At 36.7% G+C, this 24,603-nt stretch overlaps 3 protein-coding genes across 5 annotated transcripts in view; 2 read left to right on the forward strand and 1 right to left on the reverse strand.

Annotated features, from left to right (window-relative positions):
- The first annotated feature begins 1,303 nt into the window (after positions 1-1,303).
- LOC143876197 (beta-galactosidase 15-like) lies at positions 1,304-8,672 on the forward strand. The gene is made up of 19 exons (XM_077377891.1): positions 1,304-1,517; positions 1,605-1,700; positions 1,790-1,902; positions 2,238-2,304; positions 2,424-2,516; positions 2,607-2,750; positions 2,848-2,936; positions 3,032-3,137; positions 3,572-3,659; positions 4,165-4,283; positions 4,464-4,628; positions 5,599-5,792; positions 6,011-6,114; positions 6,385-6,494; positions 6,606-6,719; positions 6,834-6,941; positions 7,405-7,616; positions 7,700-7,976; positions 8,369-8,672. Exons 1-19 carry the CDS (start codon positions 1,350-1,352, stop codon positions 8,474-8,476), a joined length of 2,475 nt encoding a protein of 824 aa, XP_077234006.1. The 5' UTR covers positions 1,304-1,349; the 3' UTR covers positions 8,477-8,672.
- Positions 8,673-12,285: 3,613 nt separating this feature from the next.
- LOC143876199 (soluble inorganic pyrophosphatase 6, chloroplastic-like) lies at positions 12,286-22,262 on the forward strand. The gene is made up of 6 exons (XM_077377895.1): positions 12,286-12,580; positions 17,950-18,110; positions 19,403-19,503; positions 19,626-19,807; positions 20,791-20,889; positions 21,955-22,262. The coding sequence occupies exons 1-6, from the start codon at positions 12,356-12,358 to the stop codon at positions 22,045-22,047; spliced, it is 861 nt and encodes a 286-aa protein (XP_077234010.1). The 5' UTR covers positions 12,286-12,355; the 3' UTR covers positions 22,048-22,262.
- Positions 22,263-23,079: 817 nt separating this feature from the next.
- The window catches only part of LOC143876198 (Major facilitator superfamily protein), a 35,438-nt gene continuing 33,914 nt past the window's right edge, over positions 23,080-24,603 (reverse strand). For all 3 annotated transcript variants that reach the window (XM_077377893.1, XM_077377892.1, XM_077377894.1), the window contains 2 exons: positions 24,493-24,571; positions 23,080-23,403 (listed from right to left, as the gene is read on the reverse strand). In XM_077377893.1, coding sequence (XP_077234008.1) covers positions 23,279-23,403; positions 24,493-24,571 — 204 coding nt within the window. In that variant the 3' untranslated portion in view covers positions 23,080-23,278. The remainder of the gene's footprint in view (positions 23,404-24,492; positions 24,572-24,603) is intronic.

Below are 24,603 nucleotides of genomic sequence, written 5' to 3' on the forward strand. Positions count from 1 at the left end.
ACCTAGTGAATCGGTGAATCCCAGTACTTTACACCTCATGCTAAGATGGGTGGGGCCCAATAATTTATAAGCATGCCTAGCATAATTCGGGCCCCGATTTCACACCTAATGTTTTGATGTAGTGGGCCACCATCTCCACCCAAACCCATGCATCGAGTGGAACCCACTGTTTTACATTACATGTTATTGACGGGATGGGGCCACCGTTTTATACATGATGTTTTTCCATGGAGTAGGACTACCAGTTTACACCTATGAGGTGGGCCGACCTTCTCTTTCCAAACCCTTGCATCGCATAAGGCCCGCCATTTACCCTAATGTTACCGATGTGTGGGCCCGCCATCTCTATCCAAAGCAATGCATTAAGGTGGGGCCCACAATTTTACAGCCATGTGAGCCCAAAATAGTTGTTAGATCTTTAGACCAACTGCTTAATGATCCATATACCCTTCTCATATTTTAATGATCAAATAAGCCTGTGTAAACCAATATTTTTCAAAAAGTACGGTAGGGTTCACTCCATAGGATGATCCAAACCGTCCATTTGGTGAATTGATGGACCAAATAGGTTATGCCTAAAAATTTAAATTATTAACTAAAAATTTACCCCAAAACGTAAGGGTATTTTAGTCATTTCCGCAACCCAAGATTATGCAGAGATTACACCCTTTTTTGGGAAATGTTATCAGCACTACTGTATTTTGACGAGGGCACTCCTCACTAACTTTATTAAAAGTACGGTATGGCCCGCACCATAGGATAATCCAATGCAAACCGTCCATTAGATGGGCCATAACCGTTGTGCCCCAAAAATTATTTCCGTAGGTTGATCCCAACATTCCGATCTATAGAAGGTTAGGATCAAGCCTCTAACATTTAGATCGAAGGGTTAGGAGCAACCTATGGAAATGATTTTTTTGGGCACAACCTATTTAGGCGGTGGCCCATCTAATGGACAGTTTGGATCATCCTACGGTGTGGGCCATACCATACTTGTAATAAAGTGAGAGTGCCCTCATCAAAATACAGTGGTGCTGATAACATTTTCCATTTCTTTCTCTTTTTTGTATTTTTCCCCAAGGTAAGGGTAGTCGTTTTTTTTTTTTAACAAAACGGATTTCCGTTTTGCGCTAGCAGCTTTTTCGCGAGAGAGAGAGAGAGAGAGAGAGAGAGAGAGAGAGATTTATCCGTTTCTCTAACGTAAAATCGAAACAAAATGATATGCATAATCGGATTTCTCGCCATCCTTACTAACTGAAGTCAAAATGATAACAGCCTCACTATGATCCACTATCTATAAATACTCTTCTTCTTCATCCATTCAGATTATTTGCTGTAAAATTCCATCTATGGAGATGAAGATGAATCTGATAACTCTATTTCTTCTTTTGGCATTAGCTTTTATTTCTAGTTCTTCAGCCACTGATGTATCTTTTGATGGAAGAGCCATAATAATCAATGGAGAGAGGAGGGTTCTCTTGTCGGGTTCTATTCATTATCCTAGAAGTACTCCAGAGGTACTGTTTTTTTTTTTTTTTTTTCTTGGTATTTGATATATTTTGATTCTAAAATTTTCTATTTGTATAAATAATTATTTTTATCAGATGTGGCCTGATCTAATACAAAAGGCCAAGGACGGCGGTCTAGATGCAATCGAGACGTACGTCTTCTGGGATGTCCATGAGCCTCGTCGTCGTGAGGTTTCAATATCACTCTAACTTTTCTAGATTTTCAACCAAATAAGTAAATTTTCGCCTAATATTTTTATTTTGTCCATTCTTTTTTACAGTATAATTTTGAGGAGAGTTATGACCTCATCAGGTTTATAAAGACTGTTCAGGAAGTTGGGTTATACGTCGTTCTTCGAATTGGACCATATGTCTGTGCCGAGTGGAATTATGGGTAATTTGTTAATGTCCTGTAAATCAATGAATATTTATATATTAATATTAGAGATTTTATATGATGCCCGACCGTCAAAGTTGCCACCTAGCCCTCGATTTTTGATCCTGTCAAAACACCTTTTGAGTGTTTTGACCGGATCAAAAATCAAGGGCCGGTGGTTTGCCACCTTTTTTAGTGTTTTGACAAGATCAAAAATCAAGGGCTAGGTGGCTTGCCAAGCCACCTAGTGTTTTGACCAGATAAAAAATCAATCATATAAAAACTCTTAATATTATTTATGAATTGCATATATATTACTAATCCTTTGCATCATGTGTTTTAATTTTTATTAGAGGATTTCCTGTATGGCTCCACCAAATGCCAGGAATTCAGCTTCGAACTGATAATGAGATTTTCAAGGTTATTATTCTTTTTTACAATTATTTTTTAATAATTGTTATCCTCGTTTTAATATTTCATGTCCAAATATGTACATATACACATTTTAAACTAACCATGTTTATTTTATATCTTTGCAGAATGAAATGGAAAATTTTACTACTTTGATAGTCAACATGCTCAAACAAGAGAAACTCTTGGCCCCACAAGGAGGGCCAATCATAATCACTCAGGTCTAGTTGACCATTAATTGTTAAAAAATTTTAATTAAAATATTTATACAGAGTTTATTTATGATTTTTAGTATTATTATTATACAACAGATTGAGAATGAATATGGAAATGCCCAAGGACCTTATGGAGAACCAGGGAAAAGATACCTTCAATGGTGCGCAAAGATGGCAGAATCCCTTAACGTTGGAATTCCATGGATCATGTGTCAGCAAGCAGATGCACCACAGCCAATGGTATAATTAATTATTTTTTTCCTTTTTCTTCCTTTCTATAGTATCAAATCTGATCTTCTTGTAGTTTTAATTAATTTATTTTCTCGTGTTTGATTAGATCAACACATGCAATGGATATTATTGTGATTCATTCAAGCCAAACAGTCCCAATAGTCCCAAAATGTGGACTGAAAACTGGACTGGCTGGTGGGTATTTTACTACATTTTTCTTTCCCTCGACTGTTTTATATATCTTGCTTTTAAGATCTTGAGTTTTTGCTTTTTAATGGGATTTTTTTTAGGTTCAAAGCATGGGGTGGCCGAGACCCACACAGACCTGCTGAAGATGTGGCTTATTCAGTCGCCCGCTTCTTCCAAGAGGGTGGCACTTTCCAAAATTACTATATGGTTTGTTCCCCACACATGCATTTTCGTGTGATAAACACACATAGTAGTCATTATGAAGTCATTATGTGGTTATTATGTGGTGGGCCCCGCCTTGATATTTGGTACTATATGGTTTATTCCACCTGCGACGGTCATGACCGCTAGTGAATCCCCAGTTTCACGCACAAACAATATATAATTTCACACACATTTATATATCTACACACCCACACATTGAATTACTATATTTTCTTTGAGATTTTTAGTATTTTGCTTGGAAAAAGAGTTCGCAAAGTGCTGTAAATTAGAAAAAATTCAATAAAAATTTTTCATAGTAAAAATATCTGATAAAAGTTTCCCTTAGAAAAAAATGAACGACAACTGACATTTAGTGCATATTATAGATAGTTTATGTTGTTTTTTGTTGGATTTAGTAGTATTTTGTATGATTTCAGTATCATGGAGGAACCAACTTCGGCCGCACAGCAGGAGGTCCATTCATCACGACGTCTTACGATTACGATGCTCCTCTTGATGAATATGGTAATGACAAACTCATGTAGCTCTTAAATCAAAATATAGGAATTCCAAAAACACGTATTATTTTGCCTATTCATATTAGGAAGATGATTTTTTCACCCCCCTTAGGATAAGGCGCCCCCCTTTTAATGTGAATTGTGGCAGACTTTAACTCTTTTTCATGTCAAATCACGTTAAAAAGGGCCCCGTAATCCTACAGGGGGGTGAAAGAATTATCTCCCTTCATATTATTGTTAACATTATTACACATCATAAAATGTAAATTAAATAGATTGTTTTTGAGTTAAATCATATTTCTACATTTTATCAACCCAATTTTCTACATCGATTGATGCATTTTATATAATGCCACCATCATGTACATTTTACAAGCATGCATTTCTATGTAAAAATTCATAATATTTATTCCCAAATGACCTCATCTACCCTATTTCTACCATCTATATATTTCTGAAATTTCCTCTTTGTTGTACATTTTTACATGTGCTTATGTCTCTCAACCTCTCAGGTAATTTGAGGCAACCCAAGTGGGGGCATCTAAAGCAACTCCATGCTGTTCTCAAGTTTATGGAGAAGGTTCTCACTCATGGAGACGTGACAACCACAGATTTTGGAAATGGAGCAAAGGTCCATTAAGATCATCTCCTTCTAATGTTATATATTTATCTAATCTCATTATGTAAAACAATGTTGGGTAAAACCTACGGAATCTCTTTAATCCAGCTTAATATGGCATTGGTAAAGTTGTTGGAAAATTGCTAATGCTAGACTTCGAAGAGCTAACCCGTGAGATTACATTGCCTTCAGGCAACTATCTACACCACCACCGATGGAAATTCTGGCTGCTTCATTAGCAATACCAACACTTCGGTCGATGCCACAGTCAATTTCCAAGGCAACAATTACTTGGTACCTGCATGGTCTGTTAGCATTCTTCCTGACTGCAAACAGGAAGTCTATAACACTGCAAAGGTAAGCTTGCTTTCTAGTTTTGCTACTGTTGTTTCACTAACAAGAATGTAAAAGATTACTCTTCTCTTTAAACTTAGGTAAAGATCAATTAAGTTTTCTAAGTAGGGAGTTGCTAGGATCCATCCCAAAAGGCATTTCGCAGCTGGTCTGTTGCATGTCAGACCAGCCACCTCGTGAATGGAGACAACAGCTTTTGTCTCCATTCACGAGGTTGGTGGTCTGACTTGCGACAAACCAGCGAAATGCCTTCTGCAATGGATGCTAACAATTCCCTTCTAAGTAATAAGATGAGGATTTGTACAATTTAAGTCCAACTATCTATAGTTGTTGAAAGTCGTTTATCCGGGAAATTTCTTGTGTTTGTGATGTTGTTTGTAGCCTTTTATGCCCATTCCCATAATACTCCTATTTCATGCAACCTTATATACTACACACATATATAGTGATTTTTTTACAACCCCTCATTACTACACTAAATGCTTCTTATTTTTTAGCCAAAATTTAGTGGTCATACCCATACCCCCTTGCATGTTATTATTTCTTAAATGACCATGGTATTTAGAAATTTGTCACCCATTCCCAAAAGACCCTTATTTCCTTGTGTACTCTATACATACAGTGGACTTTTACTACCCATCATTAATATATTTTTTTTGGCCAAAATTTGCCCTCTTGTATATTATTAGTCCGAAAATGACCCTGGTATTTAGAATTTTGCAACCCATTTTATAACTTTTATTTTATGTATGTTTGTTATTCTCCTCTCAAAATCTTTTAATTAAGTTTCCAATCACAATTTACTAATACAAACATGCATATACATATATGTATATAGATATACGCACACACAAGTGTACACACATATCCATATGCATACATATATACTCACACACACATATATACATATACTTATATACATACATTGATAATTTTCCTTGGTAATATTTATCAATATTTTATGGTTGTATAGGTCACGACTCAGACTTCGTTGATGGTGAAGAAGCCGAACCAGGCTGAAGATGAACCTAGTCAATTGACTTGGACGTGGAGACCGGAGCGCTTGAGGGAATCCCTAGTCGGACTGGGCTCCTTCGCTTCAACAGGACTTCTTGAACAAATCTCTACAACTCGTGACTCTAGTGACTACTTGTGGTACATGACCAGGTAACTTTTTATTTTTTATCTCTCTCTCTCTCTCTCTCTCTCTCTCTCTCTCTCTCTCTCTCTATTATTCTTTATTATTGTCTATTTTCAAATATATATATATATATATATATATATATATATATATATATATATATATATATATACAACTCTAATAAGGTTTTCTAAAATTTTGAATTTAATCCTTGAATCTGTGTTTGTGTTACTTTTTTTTATAGAGTTGTCATGAATGAAAACGAACCTGATTGGAGTAAAGAGATGATTTTACGTGTGAATACAACGGGCCATATCCTTCATGCTTTCTTTAATGGGAAGCACGTTGGTAAGACATACTTATTTTAAGCAAAATTGTATTTTATTTTTTCAACAAGAAAAGATCAAAATAAATGACAAGGATGTATAGCATCAAAACAAATGGGGTGCAAAGATCACCCCTTACATTTATTTTTTTTGACATAGGGTACCCCCCACGCCATTTAGGGTAGGACACCCCTTACATTTTTTTTTTTTTTTTTCCATCTTGTATTGCTTCAAGATGAACCCCTAACATTTTTCCCTCATATAAGTGTATTCTGTTAATGAAATTAATCAGGATCCCAATATGCCGCCAACGGAATATATAAATTTGTGTTAGAGGCGCCCGTCACAATCAGACCGGGGAACAACTACATAACGTTACTCAGTGTGACAGTTGGCCTAACGGTTAGTAATTTACATAAATTATGATCTTATTTTTTTGTTGATGTAAATACTGTTTGGATAAAATTTTCTTTAACCCAAGTTACTAATCTTTTTTCTTTCAATTTTGAGTAGAATTATGGTCCATTTTTTGACTTGATTCCGGCCGGAATAGTTGGTGGTCCGGTTCAGTTGATTGGAAATGGAAATGTTACCAAGGATTTGTCATCAAACAAGTGGACATATAAGGTGAAATAAAAACTATAATCAATGTTAATTGTACATTGGTGAAGAAAATTTTGTTATCGTCGTCACTTTTTATTTTTTGGGTTTCACCAGAATATTTTTGTTCTTTTGTCACAGATAGGATTGGCCGGCGAGGAGAAGGAACTCTACTCTGAGAATTCCCCCTTGGCTTCCAAATGGTATTCAGATCAACTTCCCATTTATAGAGTCATGAGTTGGTACCAGGTGATCTCTCTCTCTCTCTCTATTCATGATTCATATATATATATATATATATGAGAAATTATATGGTACCTGCTTGGGCACGTACACTAGCGGCACATCTGCCCTTGATATTTGATCCAACAGCAGCCCCATAAAAAGTTGAAAAAGTGGGCTGCTGTTGGATCAATTATCAAGGGTGGATCGGGCATTTACAATGGCGGGGCATCATAGATATAGTATAGATATACCCACGTTTCAAGAGAGAAGAACCACCTCGTGGATGAATTTGCCTTATTTTCTTAAGCATCCATGAACAAAGGGATTCTTCACGTCAAGTTGAAATAATGGCCAAAAGAGGTTTGCACTTCTCTCCTAAAAAAGGATAGCTGCAAAATTTCTTTTTCTAAATTGCCTAAACACACACACACGCGCGTATATATTTATATATCTTAAGCTAATTCTTATACATTTGTGTTTGTTGTAGACAACTTTCAAGGCTGCTCTTGGCGAAGAGCCCGTGGTGGTGGACTTGCAACGAATGGGGAAAGGGAATGCATGGGTAAATGGACACAGCATTGGCAGGTATTGGGTGGCGAACCAAACTGCCCCATCGGATGGCTGTAATGAATGCGATTATCGAGGCCCATGGAGTCCGTCCCATTGTGCAAATGGTTGTGATCAACCTACTCAAAGATGGTAAGCCTTTTTTACTTTCGACTTTTGACTTGCTAAAAATCCTAAACCCTGAACCATAAACACTAAATCTTAAATTGCAACAGGTATCATGTGCCACGATCATTCCTTAAAGCAGACCAAAACACCTTGACCTTGTTTGAAGAATTTGGCGGCAACCCAACAGAAGTGAATTTCCAGACGATCACAGTTGGCACTGCATGCGCAAGTGTTTACGAGGGGAGGACATTGGAATTGTCTTGCCAAGGCAGTCATACCATCTCTCATATTGAATTTGCAAGCTATGGAGATGCACAAGGTACATGCGGATCGTTCCAAAAGGGCACTTGCGAGGCTGACAACACCCTGGCTCTGGTGCAACAGGTAATTCACATGCACTCTTCTATATTTTTGTTGAAATATAATGCACTCTTTTATCTTGGGTGAAACTTGGGTCGATTTTTTGGGAATTCGGGTTGAGCTTTTACCATGAAATCGGGTCTGGTTCTTCAGATCGAGTCGGATTCAGGTTGATTCCAATTCACTTTCTAGCAAAGACTCAACTTGACGCGACCCAAATTGCACCTCTACTTCTATTCTCTATCTTACATTGTTTTACTAAAATTCAAGATTGCTGGATGACATATCTTCTTCAATATAAAGATTTTTTCCCCTTTTTGTGATATTTTATTTTTTCCATTTCTACATTGGAATGTTTATGTTTTTTGTCGTATATAATTTGGAAAAAAAAAACTCATTTTATTTGTATTTATCAGGCATGCGTTGGGCAAAAGAGCTGTTCGATCGATGTGTCCGAAGACGTTTTGGGACCGAACAAGTGCAGCAACACCCCCAGCAAGCTTGTAGTCCAAGCCGTATGTTAGGAAGCTTTTTCTTTTCTTTTTCTTGTCTTTTTTCTTGGGTCAGTATATAGTTCTTAGATTGTTAGGCAGGGTTTGACTGTTTGAATCACGAGTGTTCTTATTTTTTTCATTTTAGTAGGACTATGCTAGTGTTTGGGCAAACAATGCCCAATCTTGCGGCTCTAATAAATGGAAGAAAAATTATTCTTATGTTAAAGACCTTTTTCTTTTGAATGTGAGTAGATAATCTTATCACATGATCTATGTTAAAATTCCATGATCTAATGGTTAGAAACTGAGTTGCTAGGAGGACCCACATTTTTAAAGGAGGTCCCTAACAGCCGTTTATGCTTTTCATGTGTCCAACAACACATTAATATGTATAGTTGTGTTTTCAATATAAAGTAGCGGAAGCACGTGAAAAGAGGCAAAAATCATTGTCTTCAACCCGATAAAAGAAGAACACCGTCTTCTTTCATAAAACATCCTTGAATCTAAAGACCTTTTTCTTTTGAATGTGAGTAGATACTCTTATCACATGATCTATGTTAAAATTCCATGATCTAATGGTTAGAAACTGAGTTGCTAGGAGGACCCACATTTTTAAAGGAGCTCCCTAACAGCCGTTTATGCTTTTCATGTGTCCAACAACACATTAATATGTATAGTTGTGTTTTCAATATAAAGTAGCGGAAGCACGTGAAAAGAGGCGAAAATCATTGTCTTCAACCCGATAAAAGAAGAACACCGTCTTCTTTCATAAAACATCCTTGAATCTACAAGAAAATAAGATAAACCTTGAATCCACAAGGAAGAGAAAAAATTAAACGAGTTTATTCCAATGAAAAGATCTCTCCTTTACATCCACAGTAGATACATATTTATAGAAATCCAAACTCTATCTTTAGAAGATCTAGATAAATCCCATCAGTACTAGTCCATCTTTATCTTATGCTAACTTATTAAGGAGGCCTTAAAAAACTAACTAAAAAGATAAAAACAATAAAATTAATAGAAAAAGAAAAATCTAAAGAGAACACAAACATTGTCCTACATCACATTACAGATTTCCTCTTTTATGATAAAATGATAAAATTAAAGACTCTTAGCCCATGTTTGGCTACCATAATTTTTTTTTCATGAAATATTAGCTTGCAAGTGTTGAGAGAGGAGCAATGAGGGTGGGAGAGGGAGAGGGCATAACTGAAGGAGAAGTGTGAGAAGTGCCACTCACATACTCTCGTCACTGATGTGCCCTCTCAGCTCTCTCCCTCTCCTACCCTCATGCCCCTCTCCCACCACTTGATAAAATAATATTTCATGGAAAAAGCTTTATTGCTGCCAAACATGGCCTTGTTCCACAAACATTTTTGGCTTCTCTCAAAGATGAAAAATGGCTTCTCTGGAATATCTCCTTCAGCGAGCTGATCCCCACGGGGATTTTTTTTTGAATGTTAAAGAATTATATCATAAAGGGGGATCAGCCTGAAATGATCAAAATATAACCCCGGAGGGGGGAAGTAAAAGAAAAGGAAAATATACAAATACAAGGTAAACCACATTAATGGGTAGAAAATCGAACACCTCCAATGTCCCCCTGGAGGGTCCCTCCCTCGCTAGTCTATCCGCCTTGCTATTCGCCTGACATGGCAGAAAGAAACGATAGATCCCTCTGTCCTATCCATGATCTCTTCAACCCATCTGTAAACCACCAAGGATAGGGAAGAGACCCTTTCAACCATTTTATCACATTTAGTTAATCACCTTCCACTATAACCTTATTCAAGACGTGATGCTCAATCAACTTTAATTTACTTCTTGATGTATAGCTCTTACCTCCGCCTCGTTGGAGTCTGCAATCCCAATAGGGCTACCAACATGATCACGAAGAAGACTGCCCTGTATTGTCCATGCTTGACCCATCGAAATTTAGCGTAAAAAATCCCTCCACGCATTTGATTTGGGCAATTCCCAGGAGAATGAGAATTGCCCAAAACAAATCCACTTGGCGGGTAGATGAAGTTGGATGCGACTCATTAGGTCATTTGGAGGCATAGATGGAGGGATTCGGGGAATGATGGACAAGGTCTTCGAAAAAGCCCTAATGGCGTCGTTGGAGAGGTAGAGGCATCTCCTTCTTCTTCAGTTCTTCTTCCAAAATCAATAATATAACAGAGTATAAATGCAAAAAATATGGAGAACAAATGCATGAAAAGGGAGAAAGAAAACAACCTACTATAGAGTTTCTACGTTTTGTTGGTTGGAGGTTTGGAGATCACATAGGGTCCATTTGGTTGTCACTGAAAATGTGTTCTTTTGGAAAGTAAACTGGCGTCATTTTCCTTTTATTAGGGATGTTTGGTTGCCATGCACTATTCATTCTACTTTCCTTATCTAAAAGGAATTTTCCAAATCAAAATGAAAATGAATGTAAACAAGATTTTTAGTTCTATCTTTACTCGAAAAATGACGGACATTTTACTTTCCTTCTACTTCTACTTAACATGCATAGTAACTGATAATTTGTGATTATTCTCAATGTGAATATCCCTAGTAGGACTCTTACAAATTGGAATTGCCGTGGAAAAGGCTATTATTAATTCCCAAAAAGCTCTCAGCAGCCGTTTTCTTAAACCCAGAAGACAGACGGCACCAGGGCGGACCGGCAAATTTATATAATCAATAGAGTGAAAATCTCCTTCCATATGTACTGAATTGCCTGCGGGATATGACCTCTTCCTTGGTTGAGATCGATAAGAACCTTGCTGTTGGACTCCATAGTAACATTAGTGAAGTTAAATGCTTTGCAGCAACGGAGCCCGTCTATTAGAGCAGGAGATTCGGCTACCATGTTTGAGACTGTTCGGCTCCCATGTCGTCCGAGCTGGCACGCAAATTGTACGATCACACATGCGGACATGTATATGCGATCAATAGAGGTTGTTTGGATGTAGTGAAGACTTTTATTGGAATTTTTTTCTGATGGAAAATGAGTATTCTAGTGTTTTGTTAAATCATTTTCCATGGAATTATTTTCCAAAATTGAAAGTTTTCATTGTTTTCAAGGAAATTTGCAAGCCTACTTGGCCTTGGAATTTTATTTTCCATAGGGACTTTTAGATCAAGGGAAAATAAAATTATGAAAAATAATATTTTCCATGAAAAAACCATTATATAAAAAAATCCAAAGTCTGGTAGGTTTGGCAACCCCACCCGAACCTGACCTTTGTCCACTAATTTTATCTTGATTTTCTTTGGGTTGTGTTTTTTTCTTCTATTTTTCTGTATGGTCCTAGGTGTAACCAAACCCAAACCTAACCCAATTCCTAGTTTGATGGGTTGGGTTAGGGTTGAGAGATTTAGAGGTGGGTTGGGTTAGGGTTGTCCATCCTCAACCCGAAGCTCAGGTTTGTCTGGATTAGGTTGGGCTAGGGTCGAGGGAATGCTATCTCAGGTTGGTCTAGGGTTGGCCTCAACCCGATCCAACCTGACCCGAGTTGCACCCCTAGGCCCTAGCTCGGATTAACACACTTTTTGGGCCGTGTCCGATCCATCCCAATCCGTTTTCATTGACCCCATCTGCCCTTAGATCCATCATTTGGGTTAACCCAAGAAAAGCTGTACGGTTGATCTCCGTATGCCTTTATCCTACGGTTGGGATGTCCGTACGGAATGGACCAAAGATAAGTTGTGGGTCTTCCCAGATGTTCTACAAAATCAACGGCCTCAATTACCATTTCATATCGCCAGTGTGGGTCCCAGAAATCGATCATCAGAATTGATCCCGACACTCCTACTTGGATTCACAAACAAATAGTAGAAGAGGTGATTAAAGAGTCGAAAAATCCAAGCATTCGGTAAGTCTGTGGCTGCTCAGAGTTGTTTGGTCTTCCTTTCCAAATGGCAGCCACCAGAGTCTTAGCAGCTGGAGCTTTTCAAGGCCTCCATGGCACAACGTTTCTGAAACATCCTTTCTCCATAAAGCAAAGAGCTCTCCATCTGACAAAACCCAGAAAGCTTTTCACTTGTAGAGCTCTGTACAAGCCAGCAGTTGAGATCAAAGAAGAGGGTCAGCCAGAAACCATAGATTACAGGGTCTTCTTTCTCGACAATTCAGGCAAAAGGGTATTTTTCCTTGTTCCATTTACTTAATCTTATTGTAATTTTTGATGGGTTTTCTCCATTTTCTTATGGTTGTGTCTCATGTGGGTAGATTCTGCGATGTGTCATGTCTTTTTTTTATTATGTTCTTTGTTTTTTGTGGGTTTCCTTGAATTTTCTTGTCCTTATTTCCTTTGATATTCTGTGAATTTCTATGGATTTAGATATGCGAATCTATTTTTTTTTATGGGTTTTTTAGGGATTGAGGAATGTGATGGTTTGATTTGTTGCTAATAGTACACAGATTGTGGGTAACAGGTCGATATCTCATGTATGCACATTGAATAGCTGAGTATGGTTTGATTTTATTGGCATTGACTTATGAATTAGGTGGTTTCTTTGTGGTTTGAGACTTAGGGTTGACGGGCTGAATTGGCTTGGTCAGTGGCCAATTCCCTACTTGTGCTTTGCACATTGAATAGCTGAGTATGAAGAACTAGAGTGTATCATTCATAACTTCATTTTTCTTTCTAGTTGGACAATGTATGCCAGTCACTCTTATCGACTTATCTTAAGAGGGGCAGTGGTGAAATCTTGCTTAACAATTTTATAGAGTGGCTATTCGGATCCCTTTCTTGATGAAATGGGTCCTAACCTAATTCATGGCAATCCTAATTCTATTCGTTGTTTCTACATATTATCATGTCGATTGCCGCAAGTGAAGAGATCCTAGACTTACTTGTAATCACTCTAACCCTATATTTAAAAACTCAGGCTTGCTTGCTCTAATTTATATTAGTTTTCTCCTATAGATCCCACTGCCTTACATTTATCTTCAACACCATCTTTACTTTTCTTATCCATTGTGATCCTCAATGAATATCATATCTTGAACATTGTCACCCCTTGTCAATTGAGCCAGGATTTTATTGGCATTGACTTATGAACTAGGTATTCTCTTTGCGATTTAAAACTTAGGGTTGGTGGGTTGAATTGGCTTGGCCAGTGGCCAAATCCGTACTTGTCCCTTGGCATTTAAACCTTGGTATACAATATACTCTAGGATTCTCGGCTCATTATCTAGGCTTGGACTTGCAATTCCTCCTATTCACATTATTAAGCTAATGCATGAGAACACTATAGGACTTTACCGTTCGAGAGCAAAACACAAAGTGCATGTCACATGCTAACACCAATTGTCTGGAACAGAGAGAAAATTTCGGTTCCACATAAAAGAAATTATCAATACCCCATGCATAACAAAGAAATTTTAAATCTAATATAATTTCTAAGAAATTCATATGAATCTTAAAAATGCCTTTTCGAATAAAGGATTTCAGCTTGGCTCGCTTGCTTTCTATTCAAGCTACGGAAGGAGTTAACTCTGGTCCACCACAGTCACCACTAGTGTGGATCCTGGGTTTTTCAAGCGGAGATTCAACCAAAGTTAACTCTTAGCGGGGGCATTTGGATACAACATTTTTTCTTCAATGAAAGAATATTCCATGGAATACTTATTTCACATGGTTTGGGTAGCTCATTTTTTGCAGAATCCATATTCTAGGGTGCTAAATTTGACATGAAATTCGATGAAAATGTCATCCACCTTCCACCCCTATGATTTCACTTGTGATGAAAGAAAAATCACAATTGGGCTATCCTTCATTATCCTAAAAAATCTCTACTCTTTCCACTCACGTCATTTCCCCCTTTCCAGTCTTGGGATGAGAGATAAAGCAAAATAAATAAATAAATAAATAAATATTAAAAATTAGATACATTAAAATAAAAATGTCATCCATCATCTATCCCTATGATTTCAATTGTAATGAAAGGAGTATCACAATTAGGCTGTCTTCCCTTGACCTAAAAACCTCTACTCTTTTCAGTCACGTCATATCTCTCTCTCCACTCTCGAGATATGAGAAAAAGGAAAATAAGTAAATAAATAATAAAAATTAGATACATAAAAATAAAAAATAATGAAAAATAGGCACTCTTTTTATTTACACTTTTCTAATGTGAAATGATATTCCACCACTTACATCAGCCATTCCACCCCACTTTTTTGTGTGTGTGTGTCTTTTTCGCTCTACAAGCAGCTTAGGCAGTGACATATCTCCCTCTCCACCCTTGCACCGTCTCTGCTCATCTCTCTGAATTGGTAAACAAGATACGTTTCTCAGCCAAACAAACCAAATAAAATTCAAGGAAAATACAAGATGTCATGCAGACATTGTGAAACTTCATCCGTATATAATACTAAATGTCACTCAAACAACTTAAAACCTAGTTTAGGGAAGACTTTTCATTGTTTTCACCGCATCTCTCAGTCATTTAAACCACCTTTCATACCTATAATTGTAACTAGTAGCATTCAGTATAAAGTCCTTACTTTTATCGAGACTCTTGGATGATAAATAGAAAATTGAACAATAGAATATATGGTATACATTTTATAATCTATATTATAGGGTTCTCTTAAAAAAATACAGACCAGAATATAAGGTCAAAGATCCAGGTGCAGATTTAATATGTTTGAAAATTGCTCTACATATGAGCCTCGAGGTCACAAGATCAATCCCTGCTTAACTTACCTATATAAATATAAAGGAAATAAAATACTTGCAGTTGAAGATTTAAAACTCATTTGATATGTATTACATGTTAGGTTCTTGTATCAACATTAGAGTTTTTATTTTGTAACTAGTAAATGTGGTTTGTTTTCAAAATAAAACTTAGTTGCAACCAAAACACTTTCTTGAACTAGTATTTAATTATTTATTTTTGCATTGCTTGCAAATTATTGTAACTTTTCTCTGTTTCTTTTAACTAATTGTTCACATTTTTTCTTATTAATTTTTTTATTAAACCTGATAAAAAATCAGAAGTAACCCAAGTCACTGAGTTAGCTCACTTGGCTCAAGATTCTTTGAGTCTGAGTCCTTGGGTTTTTACATGGCATTTGTTTTGTCCATTTGTAGCTAACATCCCAATATCTCTCTATTTTAAAGTCTTCTTGCATTTTCTCTTATCATATTTCCCAAGAGACTTTCCTCTTGCTTCTTTCAGAGTCCTCCCATCGTGGCACTTAAAATTTCCATATTCCCTATCTACATTTGGGAAAAGTTCTCAAGCATATCCATTTTCTGTTTCTGTGCAGTGGGATTTCAGTATATTTCTTATTTCATCTGTAGAACCACAGGAAATCTCGACACTACCTACCTAGTTCACAGTCTGTTCAATCTACATAGTTTGCAGCTCAATATGGTCCTTGTGAAACCATTCCAAAAAAAAACAAAATGGTCCTAGTGAAGTTATGACTTATGAAACAGTGTGGTACACTGTCTCATTAATTCCCTACTCAGTTTTCAATTCAACGAGGGTTAAAATAAACTTGGTAACTGTGATCCGAGCTGCCACATGCCTAAAACTGAGCTGTGTTTATTTATTTCATGCGAATACTTTTCGTCTGTACATTTTGCATTCATTATTGCTTTATACTCTATGCTAGCTGCCACTTTATCCCAGGGTGATTCATTTCATGAATTTCTGGAATGTTTAACCGTGGATGATTCTCCCTCTTGGACAAAATGATGTTAGTAACACGTGACTCTTTGTCATTAATTTTTTTTAGGATTTGGAAAATCAAAAATGTGTTGGATGTATCATAGAATGTCCCTGTGAAACTCCAGCAGAATAGCTTAGATGACAAGATCATTGCCCCTGTATTAGTGATGAGGAAAATGAGAATTGGGTACTTATATTTTTGTTGTTGTGGTTAGACTGGTTGTTATCTCAGATTAAGGGATGTTTCTTTTCACTGGGATCTACATAGAAATACATGTGGAACTTCCTATGGGTTATGCTACTTTAACTCATTTCCAATGCCAACTCTTTAAGATTTATATTGATTTCACATGAACTCATTGATATTAGTTTTGTTTTGCATAGCTATTGTCATTGAAATAGACAACTTGCGCTCTCTTCATTCTTTGATAATTAAATTAATCCTTGGATGGTCTCTGTCATTCTTTTATCGAGCAATGACTCCATCAGTTTACTTCGTCATTTTTAACAGTTCTGATATAGTTGGTTATCGTTCATGCTCTCTAGGTATCAAAGAGAGATTGTTGTAATGTGCAGGTGTGGTCTGAGAAGTACACACACATGTATCATGTATGTGCAGGCATGCTCAGTGCCTTCTCTCTCCCGTGTGTCTTCTAGGCAACAAATTAACTCCACATAAACTGAATGTCTACTTTATAAATCTAATATAAGAGCTTGCATAATTCAGAAAATTTAAACAACACGTTTTTTTGGCATTCTATGTTTCTTGTCGAAGATTGTGAAACGACCAGTTACTCCACAAGCTTAAGCTATTGGAGAAGGCGTTTTTTATTCTTTTATACTTTACCACCCCCCTCACGTGTGGCCCCTCTTTCTTTGGGTTGGCCTACACGTCGCACATGTGGCCCCAATTTTGGGTTGACCTACACGTCGCACATGTGGCCCCAATTTTGGGTTGGCCATTGCATGGGGATTTTTGACAACAAGGAGGTTTGAACTCAGGACCTTGACCTTTGCTCTGATACCATGTGAAACAACCAGTTTCTCCAGAAGCTTAAGCTATTGGAGAAGGCATTGTTTATTCTTTTATACTTTAACAAAGACATTGTATGTGCACTTGTATTTTTAATTGTCACCAACATGCCATCAAAGTGCAAGAATTGACTGCATCATCCAGCTGGTTATCATGAGCAATGCTTTTTATTTGATGTTTCTAGTATTCAAACCTCCATGATTGAATAAAATATCATTTTATTATGATATATTTCTTTTAGAGGGAATGCCATCTCTTCTTTTCATGGAGGCATCATGATTAATATAGATCTGCCTTACATTTCTATCCATGGTCGGATTGTAGTCCCCCTTGATTTACTATTATGTTCAATGAGTTGGAAACTCGAGCCTAGTAAGATTATATTCCCCCTTCAAATTCTTGTGTTATCAAATGTTAAAGCAACTTTGATTGGGTCAAATGAACACTCTTACTTCGACCTCAGTAACATTTATAAAGATATAACGCAGTAAGAGCTAAATGTCAAATTTCTCGACTCCAAAATTTGTTACTAGTGAAGAACGGTTAGAAATTAAACTATTTGTCTCATCACCATGAATATCTTTTATACCATAAATAAAACCATGAATATCTTTTATGTTCTGTCTTAGAGTAGTACAGCATGAGGTCTGTTTTGATGAGTTAGTTTCCTGGTCACTACGCTGCAGGAAAATTTTCTTGTCCATGTTTCCAAGGAAATAACATGTCTACCGGATTTGTAGCAAAATATGATTTTCAGAACCCTTGGATATTTACAGTTGGATATTTACAGGTTTCTCCTTGGCATGACATTCCATTGCACTTAGGGGATGGTGTTTTTAATTTTATTGTTGAAATACCAAAAGAGAGTAGTGCAAAGATGGAGGTCGCTACTGAAGAGCCATTCACTCCCATAAAGCAGGATACAAAGAAAGGAAAACTCAGATACTACCCGTAAGTTTTTTCTGCTTGTCAAAGTTAATTATTTTGTAATTGACCCAAGTAGATTGGAGAACTGACTAGCCATTCAAAAAAAAAAAGATTGGAGCAATGACTACTTCTTGTAGATGAATTGAACAATTATTATTCAGTTGTCCTTCTGGCACCATGGGTTGGATGCTTGGCCTTCTTAGCATTTTTCTGACAAGATGTGAAAGATCTTCGAAAATAGCCTCCTATAGAAGGCGCATCATTAAATAAATATTCCATTATATTTCTTGATTTTGGGAAATGATATCCACACTCCTGATAATGGCATTCATCATTTTTTTAAACACTTCTTTGATTGGCATCCTCCTCTATTTATACATTTCAAATTAGTTATTACAGCCTATTAGAAGTCCAAATTCTGTCAACGGCCAATAAAAGAAGTGTTCATTATTTTTTTTTAGGCAAGCTGGGATCGAACCTCCGACCTCAAGGTTGAGAAACAAGCCTCAACCATTGAGCTACAAACCCAACCCTTATTTCCAACATGTTATATTCAGGAAAGATTATATATATATATATATATATATATATATATATTAACATTTGCATGTCATATGGTAATTTTGCAAAACACTTCTAAATACTTCAGAGGCCACCAATGTTCAACAACTCAAGTTCTACTTGGAATTTGCTGAATGCAAAATAAGTTGACTAGTGCTGAATCAACTCAGAACACAAGGCAAATGACTTTTTATTATTGAGATATCCAAGAAAAAACTCACTGAAAACTGGGAACAAATCATCTAACTCCAACCATTCAAAAAAAAAAAAATCATCTTGCTCCATCATCTTTTTAATGTTTCTTTTGGGTGACCCAATCAAGAAGTTGTGGAGTTTCTTCAAACCAGAAAACAGTAACCTTCCCAAATGGATGTACTGATTTCTGAATAAACATAGTTTTAAACACTGTGGACCACCATTTTCTTATCAGTCTAGGGGGGCCACCATTAGATTGACAGTTGAAATTTTTTTGCAATCATGTTGACTACTAGATCACAACTCGTTGTTTTCTTATAGTGTTTCTTTGAAAGGATTTTATTTTTTTCAAAGACATTTATGAAGCATTTCATCATGTTCATCACCCTCCAGTATGTTATACATCAGTAGCTTGGTAATGTCCTTTCAGGACATGAATCTACACATGTTCATCGAACCTGTAGAATAAAGTTGACTTCCTGAGACAACACTTGAATCCCTTCCAGTTTGTATTGATATATTTAGTTCTTGATTATTTTCTTTTACTGCATTATTCTCAGCTACAACATAAATTGGAACTATGGATTGCTTCCACAGACGTGGGAAGACCCAACTCATGCAAACTCAGAAGTTGACGGGGCATTTGGTGATAATGATCCAGGTGTGTCAGCAGTTTTACCTTTTCTGAATTTGACAATATTTGACAACATTTCCAATTATTTGGTAGAAGTACTTGTTTTCCATCAACAAAAAGACAGTTTTGGGGTTCTTCATCCTTTGCAGTTGATGTTGTTGAGATCGGCGAAACCCGTGGTAAGATTGGGCAGATTCTCAAGGTCAAGCCATTAGGAGTTTTAGCCATGATTGATGAGGGGGAGCTTGACTGGAAAGTAGTTGCAATTTCGTTGGATGACCCTAAAGCGTCACTTGTGAACGATGTCCATGATGTGGAGAAACACTTCCCGGTATATACTCTTAAGCTTCAGAACATCTTTCTTTTTAGAAATTTTTCTGTAGACGTTGGATTAGTTGTAGTATCAGTAGCACATCCTCCATGTATCATCTTGAAGAGGCTTCTTTTGTTATGTTAGAAATATTAGATTCCTTATTCTTGCCATTCATCCATAAAATGATTAATGTTACCCATGAAGTGCTTCAAACAGTGGTAAGAGATACAATGGACATTGGAATTTACTGTAATGGTTGCAATTTGTGAACTAGAGTCTATTTTGGCAATACGGAGCATACACTTGACTAGCTAAGAGAGCTGTCATGGGAAGTCATCATTGAGTGTAGAAGCTTTGAGTCTCATTTTTATGTACTTGGATAAGATCCAGTTACCAATTTTACATTGTAGTTGCTGTTTAAATTTAAAAAAAAAGTTGCATTTTATTTTTCAGTTTTAGTTCGGTACTAAAATTCTCATAGTTCTATCCTATAGCTCGGGGTAAGCCTATCCTGGCCATTTCATAATGTTCAGAAGCGATGAATCAGATAATTTCGGATACTTGTACTTTAGTGTGAAATTCTTTGGTTTCCTGTCCCCCTTCAGTTGATACATGTTCTTTGGTTCACAAAAATTCCAGAAAGTTAATTATTCTGAGACCTTTATCTGTTATGGAATCTATTTGGTTCCTAGGAAAGTCAACCGGATTATTGGTAGTCTAATCATGCAGACAGAGATGTATTTAATAAATAACAACTTCAATTACCCGTCCCTTACAAAATCAAATTATGTCACACAAAACCATTAACTCTCCACAAAGAATGGGACATTTCCCACACCTGATGAAGTAATTAAGCAAAGAAAGCTTTCTAGCAAGGTGAAATATGATATATGTCCACAATACCATTTTTTTTTTAAAAGGAAAGAAATATGTCGGATGTTCATCTGCAATCACAGCTTGCAATTATCCTCTGCATAACCTCGCACTTTTCATTGATTCAGGGTACTCTCACTGCAATTAGGGACTGGTTTAGAGATTACAAGATTCCAGATGGAAAGCCTGCTAATAAATTTGGTCTTGGCAACAAGGCAGCAAACAAGGTATTTCCAGTTTTGATTCTTGGATTTGCACTGTTTACCTTTTTATTGTAGCAATGCACTTCATTTGTCTGAACCATACGAGTTTCACATCTGATCCTCTCTATAACTGAAATGTAGGTTATTACCATCAATGTTAGTGTCGTAATTTTCTAATAAATGGGTATTTTTCATGATTTTGTCACATAGAGATTGTGTGGGTTAAGGTGACTCTAATTCCCTATCATTGTTTATAATCTTAATCTTTTGAACGGCCTGATGTAATTTGATGTAATTCCAACACTAGAAAAGAAAACATATGCATCTTCTTTGGATCAAAACCAAAACACCTATTGTCTCACAGATGTCTTGTTATCTAATACTAGACCTCTTTTCAGAGTACCTCTAGTTGCATAGTAGCTCAAACAACAGCCTGAAAGTTGTTTCTTACTTTTTCCTTGAAAATCTGACAACCAAATGCTGGATATATATGTTATAGTAGGATTGTCTAGATTCACAGTTCACTTTTTTCAGGAGAACATCCACCTTATAACAGATTGACATCTGCACCCCTCTTTGGAATGGCACTGCTTTTGTTATTAATCGCTTTTGTGATTGATTTTTGTAGTTTCTTTTTTGAGAAATGGTAAACTAAAAGGCACCCTTGCAAAACTAGCCACAATGACACTCTGTTGGATCCATGTCACCCTACTGCATTTATAACTGTACTGAAACGTGCAAACTTAAAGGAATGATGAATGTGGTTGGGCAACATGGATCCAATGTGGTGCCCTTGCAGCTGGGTTTTTGCAAGGGTGCCCTTCAGTTTAGCATTCCCCATTTTTATGGAATTTTAACATTCTTTAATGGATAAAAATTAGAAAAAGGCCAAAAATATTGTGGCATTACTAAAACAAGTACCCACTAGCTTATTAGTGTGTGTGTGTGTGTGTGTGTGTGTGTGTGTGTGTTGTGGGCTTGCACGCTGCTGTTTTTCAGTTTAACATCAAGATCAATCCCATTATCATTTGTTGCTTACAATTTTTCCCCTTTACTGTGAATTGCAATGTTCTTTTCCTTCATGAGCAGGATTATGCTCTAAAGGTGATCAGAGAGACAAATGAGTCTTGGGCTAAATTGATCAAGAGATCAGTTCCTGCTGGGGATCTGTCGCTCGTGTAAACTCGATTTGCAGAGTTTGAACTGCAAGGCTTTCCTCTTTGCAGCCACTGTGAGATGTTTGTGAGTCCCAATAAATATTTATTTGTTGATGAATCAATTGAAATTATTTCAAGTGTTTCTGTTCAATTTTACACTAAAGTTAATGTGCCTAATCGGCCCTTTAGATTGGTTGTGTAACTGAATATAGGAAGCATCCAAAATTAGCTCTCGGTTTAGTTGATTTTGTTTAGGATTAATCTTTAGGCCCAGATTGGATAGCAAGAAAAGCACTTCTGGCTGAAATTTTAGCTTTGAATATTTTTACTTTCTTTCTATGATTTAGAGGGATATCATCGTTAGTTGAAGGTCCTCCTTAATAAAATTGAATTGGGTTGGTTCAAGTAATCTTCACTAAGTTTTCAAAGATTTTTTGCAAAATGCATGTGATGCACACAGGGCATTTGTTCCTTAAAGGTTAGTAGATTTAAAGCATTCTTACAGTATCCGATTACTTCATTAAGGCCCGAGTGCGATTCAAATGTCAGTGTGAATGTTCTCATTTAGCCCAAAGAGGACAAAAGGGCCAACGTGAATGGATGATATCCCATTCATTTTTGGGCCCTGTCATAGATAGGTCATACCACAAATATGAGGTGCATTGGATGATCCTAAGCCCTTCGATTTTGAGGACTTTTCACTACCAAGCTGTCCAAAAGCGAGGACCACAAATCAAAGGGCTTAGGATCATCCAACATCCCTCATTTTTTGGGAACCACCAGCCTTCAAAAATTGGAACAATGAAGTAATGAACATGTCACAAGTATCACATTAACTATGCATCTAATCAGAGCAATTCTTAGACCCCACTGGATCTGTGGCATAGATCACCTTACACATGGCCGCATGTACGGTGGAGATGGGTTTATTGTTAGAAAATTATCCTGAATATCCTTCACTGGATAGGAAAGTATATCAGACCAATTTGTTGTTTGTCCCACCTAATCAGCAATTTATCACCAGCTTCAGCAATAAACTAGATATCTCAGGATAATCTGCAAGTAAAATAAATCTGCTTTGCCTTCAAAAAAAATAAAATTACATGAAGATGGAGAATTGTTAATTATGGTTCAAATTGGTTAAAAAGAGCTAATTACATTCCACGTGAATTTTACAGAGGCAAGAAGAAGCATGATACACAAGTGAGTCTTTTGATCAAGGGAGTTTTAATCATAGATAGCTGGAACTGGAGAATTTACAACTCTGATGCTTCTGTTGTATGTTGATCGAGCGATGGTCTCTGATTTGACGATTTAATTGAGGAAATATTCTGCTCGCTGTCTTCTTCGTTAGACCGGTCAACACTGTGAAGAAAGATCCCTGTCGAACCACAGCACAAAATCAATAGTTATTTTAAGCTTTCAAACAAGATAAGGTGCACGAGCTAAGAATGTGGCTACTCTTTTCAAATTCAAATATAGAAATATGATTGTTTCATCTTTATTCTTATCTTACATATGATGCCTCCAATTCCTATAGGAAAATAAACACTGTAGAGGTTTCGAGTAGCTCACAGACGAATTACTAACAAAGCAGTATGAGGGGATGTGCAAAATAATGTGCTAAAAGAAAATGCTCTTAAAGAACCTCTTGTTCTGTAACAATGAAAGAATTTAAAGTTGAGACCAGTTTAACTTGAAAACTTGACAAAATGAATAGGAGCTTAGTGTATCCGGATGTAAATTAAGAGATTACAGGATGCTAGTTCTGAAATTTCCATTTCTTTGATTTATGAGAGGCAAATTTCCTATGTTTCTCCAATTTCAAAGTCGGGCACTCAACCAGGCTTTCTGTCCGAGTTCCTTTGGTCTCTGCATTCTGTATCATGGATTTTTGAAGTACAGATTCTCGTGATCATGAGTGAGACAATTGTGTGAGAAGATGATGAATATTGACGCCTTGGGAAATATGGATCATTTTTAGCGAAGGAAAGTTCCTCTCCATTTCTAAAATGACAATATTATAGATTAATCTTTTACAACATATCTTATACAATAACTCAAGGGATTTGCTAGCGTCCATCGCAGAAGACATTTTGCGGATGGCCTGTTGCATGTCAGAGCAGCCACATAGGCTCACTTTTCAGCAGATTTTGTCTTCATTCACAAGGTGGCTGCTCTGACATGCAACAGGCCATCCGTGAAATGCCTTCTGCGATGGACGCTAGCAAATCCCATAACTAAAACATTACAACCAATTGAAGCGTTAGGAATGGCAACAGGAAACACAGGTTGAGTTGCGGAATAAACAAACAAAGGTGAAAATATTTTTATGATTCCACCAGAAATAATTGATTCAAACTTACCCACAAACAATACTATGGCTGCTATGTATAGAACAGATTGCAGAAGAAACAAACAAAGGTGAATATTTTTATGATTCCACCAGAAATAATTGATTAAAACTTACCCACAAACCACACTATGGCTGCTATGAATAGAACAGACGTGAGTATAAGAGCAGTCTTCCTCCAGTTGTTGATGCTATCCTGTAGTTATCATATCCATCACAAAACGATCA

This window comes from Tasmannia lanceolata, unplaced genomic scaffold (genome assembly GCF_043159265.1).
Source record: "Tasmannia lanceolata isolate RefF3 unplaced genomic scaffold, GAP_Taslan_0.1 ptg000004l, whole genome shotgun sequence".
Lineage (NCBI taxonomy): Eukaryota > Viridiplantae > Streptophyta > Magnoliopsida > Canellales > Winteraceae > Tasmannia > Tasmannia lanceolata.